Source organism: Dicentrarchus labrax, unplaced genomic scaffold, assembly GCF_905237075.1.
Source record: "Dicentrarchus labrax unplaced genomic scaffold, dlabrax2021, whole genome shotgun sequence".
In the NCBI taxonomy this organism is placed as follows: Eukaryota; Metazoa; Chordata; class Actinopteri; family Moronidae; genus Dicentrarchus; species Dicentrarchus labrax.
In genome coordinates this window covers 18021863-18038577 of record NW_026136719.1, presented here as the reverse complement: position 1 = coordinate 18038577, position 16715 = coordinate 18021863, and the positions used below count along the sequence as shown (strand labels likewise).

Below are 16715 nucleotides of genomic sequence, written 5' to 3'. Positions count from 1 at the left end.
TAAACCATAGCTTTTCTGCTCTCATTCTCAGTGAAATGGTACAGCCCAGTGTGAATATGAATGTCACAGACTATTTTCTGAAATGAAATGATCCAGCATTCACAGGAGTCAGTACATCCTTTTAAAAAGAGCCCCACCTCTACCCGGGTTCGTGATTTTCCTGCTGTAGCCATTTAGCCTGCTACTTTGGCCCTGGGGGAGAATGGAAAGTTAGTTGTTGTGCCTCTATGGTGGGAGGCAGGTGGGAGAAAACTCAGACACTGTTGAGTGTCAGCTTTGCATAGAAACAGCAAGTCTCGGAGGGAAAACAAGACATTTGTTTACAGCAGGGGAAAGCAAGGAGGGAAGTGATGAGACCTGCCTTCTGAATGCCCAGAGTTGGAGCAGGTGTGTGATGTAGCCTGGAAACGGTTTATTCCTACCTCTAATCTGAGGTCATCAGAAGATATTAAACATGAATAAACACTATCTTAGTCACTTTGAATGCAGGCCACACCTGATTTTAGATAAAATAAAGTTCTAAAAAATTCACTTATGCACACATCTGACAATTGATAACACAAAATTATTGGCATCATCAGTGGATGATCTTCAGCCTCAAACATACTGCACATCCTCTTACAACCAACAGATTAAGTGACTACCCAGATTGGACTTCAGGAAGTTGTCACCAGGCTCTGTTGCAATGTGTGTTACACAGACATGTTAGGAATAGTATTAGTAGTAGCTGTTGTTCACCTAACCTAACACTGCACAGATTGGTCCCAGTTCTCTACAAGTTGTAAGTGAGGTGTTGTTGTTTGTGTAACCACAAAAAAACTTCACCAGAGGCCCAGGCTGCTAGACTTGCAGAGGGTGCTTAGCAGCAGTTCTCAGGAGACAGTTGGAATAGAAATCACACTGGGGAGTTATAGACTTCACTTGCTTGGAAGTCACTTGGTGACAACAACACAGTCTACACTCCTGCAGCATAAAATGTTGTTAGTTTGTTCATCACTCAAACAAATAATATAGCGGTTACCGTGGCATTTTTTTGCATCTGTTATCTTAAAACCAGCTTTCATGGACTCCAGCACTTACTGTCACTGTACTGGTAAATCTGAACAGACACATCAGAACGTCCTGTCCTTTATGTAGGTTGACATATACAGCATGTATATAGGTTGAAAATTATATAGATGACACATACTATCTGCCATACAAGGTTGGCTCAAGAATGTGGGAGAGAATTTGTAACTTTGACTCATACACCAGAATCATGAGTCAGCAACTCTCACCTACACTGAGAAATTGTGACAATATTTAGAAACAGGCATGAGACTGTAAGCACAAATTAGAGTATGTTGTATCCCTTTAGATTAAGTTGTGTATTCTGTTGTAAAAAACAAAACACAGAATCTTTTCAGGGAGTCATTGCCCCTGTTTCTCTCCCATGGTCCTGTCAGTGGCTCCATAAAGAATAATTAATTTGTTTCACATTTGTTTGGCATGAGTTTAATGTGTTTGAGCAGTGCCCGGGATAAAACCAGCTCCTTGTGTGTGATGCACATACACGTGCAGGAACCCCTAAAGATGAAGTGTTGACAGGGATCTTTACCGAGTGTGTGAGTGTGTGTGTGGTAAACTCCATTTTGAAACATCATATCTCATTTTAAAATATGAAGATTGTTTGAAAGAATATGTAAAACTGTAGTTATGGCATATTGTTTTGTAATATGCATTTTGAGTATGTGAATGCTGCAGGTATTTAGTCCAGGCAGAGATGGATTGAGATCTGTTGCATAGGGAACCAATCACAGGGCAGATTTAGGAACGGTGAGGGAAATAAATCCAGTCTCAGTGCAAACAGAGTTGAGCACTGATGACCTACATTTCTCCTGTTAAACTGTTAGCATGTTGAAACTGGAGAAATACTATCTGGCCACTTGCACAACTTGCTTGGGTTTGGCGTGAGACTGTGAAAAAAAAAATGCACACTGGTTTATTTGGACTTAATAAACAATAAAAATCCTGATAAATAGAGTGTCAAAATCCAATGAAGAGTAGACACAGCTGAGAGTACAGGCTACAAGTTATCATTTCATGTATTTTCTGTTAGTTTTATTGTAGTTGGATGCTTTCTTTGCCTTTTGTAAGATTGCATGGTGTATGCAAGTGCAAAACTAAATTTAACTGGTGTTCTCAGGTGCTCTGGATGAGGATGTGGTGGTGATTGAGGCAACTCCAGCTCCGGCTCCTCCGGTCCCTGCAAGTGAGGAGATCAACGTCACCTCAACAGACAGTGAGGTGGAGATTGTCACAGTCGGAGATGGCTTCAGGTGGGCACCTCAGCTGTTATATGAATTTTACATTCACTTTGTATTGTAACATTTCTCCAATTCTTTGCATGATGTAAGGTGAAGTTAATGTTAGACTGTGGCTCAAATATAGTGTTTAGTGTTTTTCCCTTGCTATTTGTTTTTTTTGTTAAACCAAAGAATCAGTTAATTATTAAAGTCAAATTAATTGATTGATAATCATCTATTCCAGATGGTGAGTAATCATCGCAACCCATCAGTGACATTTGCTGTTTACATTTTACGTTCTTTCTGTAGGTAAGAGAGAACAACTATTGCAAAAATGTCTGCAACAATCAGCAGTTCGTACCAGTGTGAGTTTATTGAAGCAAGGCATGCAGGGTTATGTTTCATATGTTGATTCAGTTGTGTAGTATTTGCATACCAATAATAGCAGTGAAGACAATAGTTTTCTTACTATGGGGAGCATCTACAGACTAAGACGTTTAGGACCTTAGTATGGCAAATGATGACCTAAACTCGCCCTTTTTAACTACAAGCTCTATTGAAAAGGCGGGTTCTGAGCGAAATGCCACCACATGGTCTACTAATGTTTTATGGTTTTTTAGTCCTGTTGGAACCCAACATAGTTCAGAAATATTATTGTTTGTCAGAATTGTTCAGAGCAATTTTTTCTTGTGAGTAATCAGGTCTGTTGGAGCCTGAGGCTGAAGACAAGCTTCTTCTCAGTGTCTTTTGCATGACTGGTCATGTGGTGTTGTTCCCCTTTCTGTAGAACATGAAGAACCCCCCTTCCTTTACTGCTTAGCCATACTGTTAATGCTATTTATGTGTTTGTTAGGGATGTCTTTTCCCTTTTTGCTTTTTTAAAACCATAAGTTGAAACGATTTACTGCGAATGTCAGCTTTTGGTGTTGTGTTTTATGTGGCTGTTAGTCAACAGTATGCCCTCTGTCTAGCAGTGTGTGAGTATCCCTCATCCTCTAACTGAGCAGCAGTGAATGGGTTTACATGTTCATGAGCCTGTCACACTTGGGATTGTGCTCATGAACAAGCAATGGAAGCAGCGTCTGTAGCAATATTCTGGAAAACCAATGAGTTTGGAACGAACAGACAGACAGTGGAGAAGTGGATGATGCTGCAACAGAGGTTGAAAAGAAGTCTTAATTGGAATATATTTTTACTTAAATTAATGCAAGATGGCGATAGAACCAGTTCTCTGTGACGGAGGAAACTGCCTTTTAAGCCTGCATTTTGTGTGTATCGTTGATAACAGAAAAAAACACCATAAACACTAAAACTTTGAAGTAAAAAAGTTAATTCCAAGATTATGAAAAAAAATGGTTTAATCTCGCTTATTCATGTCTTACTCCTTTCCTCCTAGCTTACTATTAAATAAGAAAGCTGTTGGCCTCAGTTTTGAATACTTATTGCTCTCAAAACTTTTTTTTCCACTGAGACGTGGCAATGGTGGATTGAAGGTTCTGTCACTATGAGTCTTCTTGTTTATTAAGGGCCACATGTACGTAGCTAAATGGTCACATAAATGCCTTTAACAATTAAACACTAACCACAGTATGGGCTAGTGTTTACCTGTAGTTGTAGCCATTATAACAGAAGTGAAAAAGGAGTAAATGCAGTTTGCTGCTTGCTAGTTTTAAAGATTCATATGGTTCATAGGAGGAACACAGGGTGGGTGGGGTGCAGTGTAGTGCTCTAGTGGATTCGCTTTGCTCATGGATTCCATAGCTTACATTGCCTAGAGAAAGCAAGCTGCAGGACTGGTTGTTTATCACAGTGAAACCACATCCCTCTGAAGGAACCTACTCAGTGTTTCTGTTATTCTCTTTAGAAACGGCACACATTAAAAAAAAATTTGTCCCACTGAGCAAGTTGAAGGGTCATTTTGTTATATGTTACTCGTATAGTAAAACCATACGTTACCATAATTAGTTTATTACTTAGAAATTAATGCTAACAGTAACGGTGAAGAACAAGCGCCACAGGAAGAGACACAGTTTGATATGTATTTTCAGATAAAATAACTATGTAATTGTTTTTACATGCTCCAGCCCATTTACTAGAAATCAGGTATAATTTGAATTCTGGTAAACATTTTCCAAGACAGACCACCATGTTTTTTGATACACAGTTGTATGAGTTTCTCACCAGTAGTGACAGTGATGCATTTGATAATACAGTGCAATGATATACTTTCTCAAGCTACTTGCTCTGACCACAAGATCAGTACAGAACTAATGTCCATTAATCACCACCTGTGAGTAATGCTGCTTTCCATTTGTCTCGTGAACTCGGAACCCGAGTTGGAAAGTGTAAATCTCGCAGCTATCTCGCGAGATTTCACAGAGACACACCCCCTTTTGGTCGGAATTTCAGCCGTCCAGCTCGGGGTTCCTCAGGGTACCCCGAGCTAAACGGAGGGACACGTACGACCCGCAAAACAAAGATGGCAGCGCCCATATTAAGATGTATTTTCTTTGTTTTTGTACTATGTTGGTTGTTTTAATGTCGATTTTAAATGCTCCTACACACTTGTTTAAATTGCTGCTTTAGTCCGGTCACCAATTTATGCATTGCACGGTGTTGTTGTGTGTGCAATACAATGTAAAGTTTTGTTTTCGAGCTGGTTTGCTAAATAGGCTAATGTAGCTAACAATAACTCTAGCCTGCTATTGCCCCTGGTGGCTCGAGAGAAACGCCACAGCACTTGTTGAAATTGAAATAGGCGAAAATGGCAAAATATTATTGAAATGTAAGACTTGCAATAACGGAATTACTTGAAATGTTAGTGTTTCTGTAGAAAAACGTTATTATTATTTCACATTGAGCTTGTTTAGATGAGCCACAAGCAATAACATGACAGCTGCTGCACTTCTTTCCGACTCGTAATGCCCAAAGACAAACTGGAACGCTATAAGTGGTACAAGCCAGGCAATGACGTCACGTTCTCGAGGCAGAACAACTCGGGTTCCGAGTTCATGAGACAAATGGATAGCAGCATAACTCCTACCACCCGGTGTGAATAGCTGTGAACTAACACTTTGGAAACTGCATAACCAAATCCATGTAGCTACCATATCATCATATATTCCCCCTCCCCCCCTAGCTGTGATGGTATTTTTTTTCAACAGACTTGGTTTAGCAGGGGAGTTGATAAGGGCTTTAAGAAATATGGAAAGGATTAATGAGTGTTTAATCTAAGAATTGGAACACAGCTCACTGTATCTTGGAGAACTGCTAAATATTTACAGTGTGAAAGCAGTACAATTACAAAAGATATCCCCCACAGTCATGCTGTCATTCTCTGCAGCCCACTCCATTTTCCTCACCCCAATGAGAATCTTATTTCCCCATTCTCATAATATCACTTCCTGTTTGAATACTCCCCTAATTCCTCATGTAGGCGATTATGCAGCTCAATTCACAAACCTCTGCCTCTGAGTTAACCTCTGTCTTTTCCAACAATCTTTCCTTCTTCTCTACCTTCATATAAATGTATCTGTAATCTGAAAATAGTTCCCAGAAGTGATTGCACCAATCTTGGAATGCTGTGGCTTGTCTAATCTGCTTGTTTTCCTGACTTTAAAAGATGTCCTGGCTCGCTATAGAATGTAGGGATGAGCTTCCCTGTAGGGGGGATGGGCAGTGGGGGAACAGGAGGGCGGAGAATCGAAGGCCAAAAGAATGAGCAATGAAATCTTTGTTTACACCACCAGTGGCCTGATTTGTGAATGAATGTTTGTGTGTTTATGTCTGTAGATATATATATATATATAATCAGTGCAATGAAATAAAAGTTTGCAGTCCCTTCATGCTACACACATAGAAAAAGATAACAAAACACTATATGTATGTATTTATATACATACATATATACATGTAGGAAACAATTGTGCAGTGCATTTTTTTTTTGGTTTGTGTCTAGGGGGATCGTAAACAGCAGCAACAAGATATAGATGAGAATATGGTTTTATCTTCACATAAAAAGTTCATTTTAGAAATGTCCAGAATGAATGACCATACAGGACCGTTATATTAGACTGCATTAGGTTTATCCAGGTGTAACTGAATGTACATCGTCCAATATGATTCAGCTGCACAGTTTCTACTAGTACTACTAGTGTCTAGTAGTATTTTCTGTAACCTCTGTGGACTGGGGAGTGTCTCTCCTTACCTTGTTGTGAACAGGATTTGGAAACTCTCTCCATCCCCAGCTTGTACAAAATGTGGAAGTTTAAATACAGTTTTCAGCCAACAGCAGCACTTTAGGGACATGGTGCAAAATGTTACTGAAACAGGGGCAAAGCAACCATTTTTAACCCTAACCTACTCTTCTCACATTTCTCAGTGACATGCTGTCATTGTGGATATCTTTAATTTGAACTGCTGGCTGTTATTTATTTGTCATTGCTGCTCCATAGTTTGCTCCCTTGCGAAGCAGTGCACTGGGAGAACATTCCAGTGTTTTAACAGTGTACTGTGGGGCGTGTTTGGCAGCAGGTTTACCCAGAGTGCAGTGAGTTACAATAAACAAGGATTATGTAGCTGATATGGATCAATTTAAAAAAAAAGGCCTTGATCAGTCCCTGCCCTGATTTTGCATATCGGCTCAGGACATGCATAGTAGGGTCATTAGACTTTCTATGACTATAGCACATACACCACCATGATTCAAGTGTAGATCCTATCCATGTATAATACTGTGCCTTTCTTTGCTAAAAACAAACAGCTATGAAAGTGAAAGCATGACTTATCCACAAACAGACGACCTAAAATACTAATATATTCCATTCAAGTTGCATTTCAAAGTCTACTTGCCCAACATTAACTTGAACGAAACATATGACAGCAGTCATAGCCTTAAACCAGGGGTGGGCAGACTCTTTAGCCCCTCTCCAGTGACTCTCTGTGCCTTTTGACTAAAATGTATATGGAAATGAAAAACAGTACTTTCTTTTAACATTTTAATTTATCATTGTCGTAGGCCTAAAGTGATTTTTACATTCCCCAATTGTACAACTGTCTAGTTTTAACATTTTGTAACATTTCATGCTTTCTCCACCAACGCTGCTGGCTTATGTTTGATCTGCGGCAACAAATTGTCTTTATAAGGCTCAAATATGTTTTGCGTCTCCAGACAGATTTTTTTTGTCCTAAAATTGCTCTTCCAGTAGTAAAGATTGCTGATCCTTGCCTTTAAACAAAACCTTGTTTGAGATTACTCTCACCTTTTCTTTGCATCTTAATAATTTTTATAACCTCTCCCTTTATTTATACATTATGTACGGTGTATCAGAAGGGGCAGCAACTTATGGGCTACTCACATATGTTGTTAAGTAATAGTACATTTGTGAGACAGTTTCAAAACTGTTCATGAAAGAAAGCTGGATGGTATGATATCTTATGTTATTCCACTGATAAGGACATTGACAAACAAAATGCACTGTAGCAACAGAAAGGGTCTGCATGCCACTCTGTAATTATAATGATTAGACATATCAGCCAGTTATCTACTGCTGAGAGTTAGAAAATGACATCATCGTATCCTTAATTTTGAAGACGATCTCGATACTTTACGTCACTGCGAAGCTTGATGCCTCAAACTGTTTACCACTCTTACACAGTGCTATTCCTGCCTTGTATGATCTCATTCCCTGTAACTCCCAAACCAGCAGTTTACTCTGCAGTATATTACTGCAGTGCTCAGCCCTCAGTCATCAGTCCTCCTCTGATCCCTGGGGCATGTGGCTCACATCACGTTGGCTTGGCACAACCTTAGCTTTGCCAAGACACCCATTCCCATAGTGTTCATGTTTACAGTGTACTGTTTTCCTCTTGGCTACCTCCCCCCCATCCTCAAGGGGTCATGGTGGTAAACAGATATTTACAAAATAATCCCAGGTCTACTTAATTAGGAACCCCTCCCTAGTGGCTAGTCCTGCTCCCTGGGATCATCCCAGAGCTGAGGAGCCAGGCCAATTAGATCCCAACACAACCACCATGCGCCCCCCTCTGCTTACCACCTTCATTGCTGTATGTTTTGTGGGCAATCGTTTGTGTGTATGCATGCATATAGGCACAAGTTTGATTTAGGGATGTATGAAAGTTGATAAGTTTCCTCCTTTATTCCACTTGCATTGTACAGTGTGTCTCACAGGAAATTGAAATGGATGCAGACAGTATGAGCTAATGGGAATCCCCCTTATCACAAACAGCAAAGAGGAAGGCATTTCCTGTGTTAAAACACATCTGAGGATTGTGATCAAAGCCAAACTCTTTCAGAAATGTAGCCTTCTGCATCACGAGAAATAGCTCAATAACTGAACCAGCTCATGGCATTAAATACTATTATGTGTATGCATTTACATTTTTATATAGTATGACATTGGAATCTTTGAACTCTTGTACTCACATTGGATCTTCAACAACTAAGACACCAAACACTCTTGTTACATAATTCAAATTATTGAAGTTATAGAAAATACTTTTAAAATACAAAATCATAAAAAAAACATTTTCTATTGTGGATAACTGTCATTAATTAATCATTACTTTTCCTTGTACCCACCTTTTCCCGTTTACAGTGATATGTAGCGGGTATCTATTGGGGAAAGGTCGGGTAAATGTTCTAGCAGGCTGTTAGTTTGCCACAAGGCTAACACAAAGACACATTATGTTACATATAAATTGACACCAATAACCAAGTTTTCAATTCAAAACTGACAATTTGACAATTTATTGTGTTTCTGTTATCTAATCAGTAAGAATCACTGAGTTAGACTATAATATTTGTTTGAAAGACCGGAAGTTCGATATTTACTATCAAATTGTGTTTAACTGGGCAGCTCGAGTGCATTTTTTTCAAATGTTCTCATGGAACAGCAGTGAAATTCCCTAGCCAAAAAGCTCCATGGTATCCAGCTTTACGGCACTCCCATACAGTCTCTAGTCTCTTGTCCCTCAGGCTTTACAGCCCTGTGAGGGGAAATGTGGCTATTCCCCGGCCTCTCACTCCAGTCTCAGAGAGCAAGGGGTAGAGCGACAGGAGCCTTTTGAGAGAGAAAATTAAAAAGAAAAAAGAAAGAAGGGCCGAAAGGCAGAGCAAGGGGGGATACAGAGCATTCAAGCAAGATATAGGGAAAGGGAAGGTGGGTGGAAAGAATGGTGAGATTTGGATGGAAGTGATTGGGTGGCCGTGTTTGTTTTTAAATGGTCTAAATGTCCCGATGTAGAATCAGAAAAGTGCTGTCTTAAAATGCATTCATTGGTTTGTGGCTGCTGTCTTGCTACAAATGCAATTGTATCCAAATAAGGGCTGTATAAGTAATCATGTAAGGATCGATCACCATGTTAGCTCCCAGAATTAAATAAACTCCATCAGTGTGTGATATTGACACTTTGCATTCAGGGTACCAGCTCCATTACACACAATCAAGCACTCTATATAACCTTTCATTACTATCGACATTTATACCCATTAAACACAGATATCATAACATTAGTAAAGGCTGCATTCCATGTATGTGTGCCAGAGCTAGGGCCCTGGAATCATAGTGACATACCCAGATGGATCAGAGACGTTATTATTGTTAGTAGCTACAGCAGTGCTTTTCCTGCTGTGACATGTCATGATCTCTGTCACGAAGAAAGGTTAACAGAGTGTTGCTATTTTATTTTTTTGCCTTTACGAAAGGTAAATGTCACAGATCATCTAATTGACGGACACATGATCAAATTTTCAAACCGTTTAGAAATTGAAAATGGTAACTACTATAGTTAGTAAGACCAGATGTAAATGCTTTTGTCAGAATTGTCCAGTGTTGCTTCCTTGTCCACCTTTGCTGCAGCAGCTTTTTGTCCAAGCAGGGCTGTCCTGGAAATAAGCTTGAGAGTCGAGCTGTGGCGAAGCGAATGCTTTACTGACCTGTGAGACTATTCCTGGTGAGACAGGCGGTCCTGTACTGCAGTTGCCTATAATAGTTTTTTTTCTGTATGTCTACAGGTCACGCTCAGCGGGAGGTCTTAGCAGGATTTGGGCTAATAGTTGCTCCCAGAATCGTCTTCAAGAGCCACGTGGACGTCACAGACTCTCCACCGTCATCCAACCACTGCGTCAGAATGCTGGGGAGGTGGTGGACCTCACTGTCGATGAAGATGGTAAGAATAAACGTAGTGGAAAGTCCTTCGTCCAAGTTATTTTGAACTGTGACTGTTCACCTGAAAAAAGGAGTAGTTACAGAGTCTGCCACGTTGAACCGCAGTGTTTCTACAGTAGCCCAGAACAGACAAACCAAACACTGGCTGTAGATAGGGCCTTTTGAGTTTTCACCCCCACCGTAGTTTCTCATACACACTTCAAAGCCCATTCTCATTCCCAGGTCCCCAAATACCAACGCAAGCGGTGCTCAGTTTACAGCTTGATGCCACTAAATCCTACACACTGGTTCTTTAAGTGTTGTGTGATATTTGTTTCGAATTTATACAGTCAAATTCATGACATTAGCACCAAGGTGAGGAAATACATCTACAGCTAATTTGATGTCACAAAGGTGCTGCACAAAAGTTAACATGGACTTTACTCTGGATTTTAAAGAATTTAAAACTATCCTTACTGTTTACTACAAGAATAATGTGTTGTATTCAGTTCACCAGAGACAGAGCAATCATAAAATCCAAATGTGCTAACGGTAGCTGTTGGCAAAAATAATCTAAGTAACTAAGACTAATAAAATAAACATAGGTTGTTACTATACTTTAAATATGAACTCTTATGTACATCAATTAACCACTCAGTGACAAGAATTTAGAGTTTGTTTTTCTACATTAACCAGTAACATTAACCTCCAGCAGTGTTAAAAAACATTTATATGCATTTCTTTTCACCGCACACAAGTACTTTATTTTATGTAAAAGGGGGCTGCTTTGTAACCTCAGGCAGTTCAGCCTGTTGTGTGACTTAAGTCCAATGTCAGTCTCTTAATCAGCCCACGCCCATGACGGATAGTAAAATGGTAGAGCACTGAGTATTAGAGTATTTGCATTTCTTAGGAGAAAGAGGAAATTAATTTGTGAATATGAAAAGCAGATGGAGTGCGCACACTGGAATGCTAATAAGGTCTGCTCTTCTCCTCGGCTGCTAAGCCTCTGCAGACAAGTACATACATGCTGCAGTCCACGCTAGGATTCATTTTTCCAAGACAAGTTGAATTTCAATCGGTCATATAAATTGTGAAAAAGTTGCCTTTTTATCTGTGAGCAATAACTGGTACATCTATATGTAGACATATTAAAATCAGAGGCCAGCAGCAGACCCCTCTTCTATGAAATTTTAAAATGATCTCTCCCTTTGAGCACAATTGTCATTAATCCTCTTTTTCTAAATTATCAGCTGATAATGTTTTTCTCCCCAGATCTCTCAGTTGTGCCAACAACCTCTGGCAGCATTCACCCTCAAACAGTCAGGTCGTCCTCGTCATCATCTTCCCATCATGCCTCTACCTCAGAGCTCAATGACGCCCCAGGCCCTTCCACTAGCTGCCCAGGCTCAATACCTGAAAGTATGCACACACAGAGGCCAAGTGGCTCTACTCGCACAGCCACAGAGGGTAAGACAGGACATGGCACGTTGAAACCAGCTGCTGTAGACTGTTTTATTTACACTCTGTGGCTCGGAGTCAGCTTGGATCCAAGATAACTATCTTTTAGCTGCTGCTATTACTTAAAATGGTCTATATTGTGTTGTCACATGTCACCATGGATCATCTTTATTATTACTCTTTTAAATGCTAATCTGCTGTGTCATCCTATATTTTTTCCTAATCGTAGTATGTCTGACTCTCTTCAGATGACAGCAGACCAGGTTTGCCAGGTACAGCAGGAGAAAACGCAGGCACGGCCATGCCCAGACTCCCATCCTGCTGTCAGCAGCACTCCCCGTGTGGAGGGCCCTCCCCTGGTCACCTGTCCCTGAGCCACTCCCATTCGAGCTGCCTGCAGGCATCGCCCTCTCAGCAGAGCAGTGGCTCTCAACACGCCCACAGCCACAGCCACAGCCACAGCAACTCCCACCACTTCATCCACCACGTCCATCACCCAGCACCGCAGCCCCCGGGCACCCTGCCCTTTCAAGAGCCGAGCTGCCCTGTGGAGCGACCCAGTGCTCTGCCCGCACCCTGCGCTGTTGTCAGCAGCAGCAGCAGCAACAATAGTAGTAGCAGCAACACAGGCCACTACCATGACCAGGTATACCAACACACTGTTGTACAATAGTATATTTATTGCTGTTAGTGTGGTTATGAAAGCATTTTACTTAAATCTGTTATCCCTTGCCAACGTATGAATGAAATGTCTCATAGTTTATATTAGTGAAGAAAACCATTAGCAGCCTCTTGACAGCTGACCTTAACCACCAACTGATCATGTGTATCTGTGAGTGTGAACAGAGTCTTCCTGAGAAAGAGAGTATTCTTCCCGGTGAAGCTAAATGTCTTAGAAAAATGATCCTTGGGGGCTCTGGTAGCACAATGTTTACAGCACATACCATTTAACCATAATGTCCCGTGCCAATTCCAGCTGGGGACATTTGTTGCATGTCTCACCGCCTCCCAATATTTAATTCAGACAGATGACCAGATGACCAGATGACCAGATGGCGGTCATCTGTCTGCACGTCAGCCTTGTTGTCTCAGCACACTGGGTCATTATTAACACAAGATTACTCATTCTATGACGAGAAGTAATTGAATAAATTCCTTGTCTCACTGTATGAATGGGATCAAGCATTAAAGCGTTAAAAATGGTCTTTGCCATGATTTTATACTATGCAAATTTCCTCCTCTGATTTTTCAAAGCTTCACAATGCATCTCCCTCCACCCCCTCAGTTAGTACATAAAGGTTCCTCCTTTATATATTGTAAGATTTCATTGGACATTTACTTGACTTGTGTATGACTTGTGCGTGACTGTGTTTGTACTCTGGGCTAATGTTCTCAAAGGAAGTCTCATTTAGTATTCCACAGGAGAAGTGTGTCCCTCTTCTTTGTATAACATCTCCGCCTTCCGTCCACAGCAAACTCTGCCAGTGGACCTGAGCAACAGCAGTGTTCGGAGCGGTGGAAACAGCGGGGCTAGTTTCCATGGCAGCACCTCAGCCTTTGACCCGTGCTGCCCAGGCTCCACCTCACGGCCTCCTGCTTACGTTTCCCAGGCCACCCCTGGGCCCAGTCAGCCAGCTGTGGTCGACTCGTTCAGCTCCTCCATGGTGGCTCAGCCCCAGCCGCAAACACAGCCACAGCCCTGCAGGCATTACATGCACCCCTCCTGTGAGTAGACTGTCTACATTCAACACTGGTTTAATTTTAAATCAGAAAGTCTAACTGAAATCACATTTAGTCACTGTGTCTTTTAATTGTATTGCTAGTTAGTTTTGTACTATTAAAGGGAAGAAAAAGGTCTTTTGAATATCATATCTATTGAAATATCAGAAATTATCCTTTTCATCTCGGCCAGTTGGAGGGGCAGGGTGGTGTTTGCTTTTAATTAACAACGTCAACAATATCAAGGGCGAACAGCATGTTGTTAACAGTGTTGAAGAGTAAAGACCACCACACCAGCTTCTCAGGACAAAAGTGATATTTTCAGGTACATTTACATGCTGTTTAAGGTGCCGCTGGGGATCAACTAAGTAATATCTATCTGGCAAACTGAGATTAGCAGTAATTAATAATAAAACATTTATTTGTGTGGTAACTTTCAAAACTATGTTATAAAGTGCTTCACAAAGCAAGGACAAATAAAATCAGACAGGAGAATAATCAAATACAAAATTACCATCAACAAATAAGAATAACAAATAAAGTAGCTGCAAGTAAAGATAAAATAATACACAGTAAAAGAACACACAAGAACAGATAACATTTTTTCTTTTCCTGGTGAATGTTTGTTGGGTTGCTCGTTCAACATGCAGGACAAGACATATGTTCCCATTTGCAAGTTAGATATACCGATTAGCCATAACAGTGAATAACACTGATTATCTGGTTATCATGGCACCTGTCAGTGGGTGTGATATATCAGGCAGCAAGTGGACATTTTGTCCTCAAAGTTGATGCGTTAGAAGCAGGGAAAAAAAGGGCATCAGTTGGTGAGGCATCAGAAGTGGTCCAAGGAAGGAAAAGAGGTGAACCGGAGACAGGGTCATGGTTAACTGATGCAAATGGGGAGCGAAGGCTGGCCTGTGTGGTCCGATCCAGCAAACGAGCTAATGTAGCTCACACTGCTGAAAAAGTTAATGCTGGTTCTGATAGAAGGGTGTCAGAACACACCGTGCATCACGGTTTGTTGGGTATGGGGCTGCAGAACATTATGACAATCCGGGTGCCCAGGTGGTCATAATGTTATAGCTATGTTGTGTTGGTGTAAGAAGGAGACATTAGCAGGAAAGCTTATGTGGGTGGTTGTTTAGAGTCTCTGGCTCTTATGTTGCATAGCAGGTTGTTGTCTGGCTTAGTGAGTCTGCTCTGCATATAACGGCACACTGACGTTACTTCTTTATTCAAGATTTGATTCGCTGTATTGGAATAAAGTGTCCATATGTACACGGATATCTATCAGTCCTCCATCAAATTAATGCAAAACTAGGGGAACCAGTAAATAAAAAATAAAAAATTCTCCTATCTAATTTTTTTCTTAAAGAAGAACACATGACATACAGTGCAGATATGTGCTGTAGTAGACAAAACAATATGCAATATAATTTCAGTTGGACTTGGGTTAGGGTTAGCTACTGCATTTGGAGAATTAACTCATTCACATTGCCATAATACTTGCGAAAATTGGCAGACAGCTGCACTCCTAAAACATAATGCTGATAGTAATTAAACAGAGCCTGATGGTTAATGTGCCAAGTGCTGTGGGAACTGTACCAGGCAGAAGTAGTTAATTGCTCATTCAACTCAGAATATCTCAGTATGGAGGGTGAAGCGTTGTGACAAGCCTCCCCTGGTGGGGATGTAGTAAGGGAGTTAGTTGCTGCCTGTGCTTGCCGCTCCTCCTGGAAGAAAAAATTTATTAATATTTATAAAATGGATGAATTACATTAGTGAACTTTGCCAGAAAGCTGTCTTATAAATAAGCGGTTTGTGTCAACAACAACAAAATAAAAATGCTACAATTGCATCATCTATTACATGATGAACCAAGATGTTTGCCTGCTGGCATATAGTACAAATGTGTAACCATTTTACCCACATTTTGATGATGCCTGAGGGGGAAAATAACTACGTTTTAGCGACATTCTATGTTTATATTAAGAGATCCCACAAAATTACCAACACTAAAAACTATTTGATCATATTAGCAAGTATTACCTTTGATGTAGCTTAGTCCTGATTTAAAAAAAAAAAAAAAAAAACATCACTGAGCCATATTGCTGTACTGGCCGTCATGTTTCGTGATGACAGCAGACATGGGCACTGTAGTTTAATTTTGAGTCATACCACATACACCTTCCTGTTTTTCTAAATGAAAGCATATTTGTGACCAGTTTCTGAAATAATGTATGTCTTCAGTAAGAATGAATGAGTGCCACAGTCAGGCTTGAACAGTCAGAAAGTACTGACAGACAGACTCACACATCGTTGGATTTGGTTTTTCCATGGGATTCGTTAACAATAGCAAAAACTGCTGCATTGTTCTATAGTTTTTAAAGATGTTTTACTTAGTTTTTTTTCCGTTTCTCTTTCCTCAAACCCAGATGGCCCTCTAGCACGCTCACTGCATCATCAGCCCTCCTCCGCCTGTCCTCATTCCCATGGGAACCCCCAACTTACACCTCAGCCCCCTCCACAAGGCGATTATGTCATTCCCCACACTGTCACCTTTCATCCGCCACTGCCATCCCACCCTTCAGGCCACGCCGTACCCCCTGCCCCTCCCCCTCCTCTGTCTACCCATCACCTCTCTAGTTCAAGTGCTCCACTGGCCCAGCACATGCCTGCGGACCACCAGACCCTGCCACACCATATACCGGCATTGGGGGCTTCGGTGCAGAGGCTCCATCAACACGAGATGCTGAGGATGGAGGTCCAGAGGCGCAGGATGATGCAGCACCCCACGTGAGTACCACCACCATCACCCACCTGTTTTTTTTTGCTTCATCCTGAATATCAGTATTGTTGTAAAAGATAAAACTCCAGCTGTGAACCTGTATATTCCTTTCTCTGCAGACGAGCACACGAGCGTCCGCCTCCACACCCCCACAGAATGCACCCAAACTACGGCCACGGACACCACATCCATGTGCCACAAACTATGTCTTCCCACCCTCGCCAGCCTGAGCAGAGAACAGCATGGTCAGTATGAGAGGCAATGAGGCTTGGCAGATGGCTGGTTTTATTC

At 41.1% G+C, this 16715-nt stretch overlaps 1 protein-coding gene across 4 annotated transcripts in view; it reads left to right on the top strand.

Moving 5' to 3' along the window:
- Positions 1-16715, top strand: part of rnf111 (ring finger protein 111) — a 28319-nt gene that overhangs the window by 4792 nt on the left and 6812 nt on the right. For 3 of the 4 annotated variants that reach the window (XM_051378510.1, XM_051378507.1, XM_051378508.1), the window contains exons 3-9: positions 2186-2318; positions 10321-10475; positions 11729-11923; positions 12163-12560; positions 13387-13639; positions 16072-16432; positions 16544-16669. In XM_051378510.1, the coding sequence (XP_051234470.1) occupies positions 2186-2318; positions 10321-10475; positions 11729-11923; positions 12163-12560; positions 13387-13639; positions 16072-16432; positions 16544-16669 (1621 nt within the window). The remainder of the gene's footprint in view (positions 1-2185; positions 2319-10320; positions 10476-11728; positions 11924-12162; positions 12561-13386; positions 13640-16071; positions 16433-16543; positions 16670-16715) is intronic. The other variant, XM_051378509.1, reaches the window with a different exon arrangement.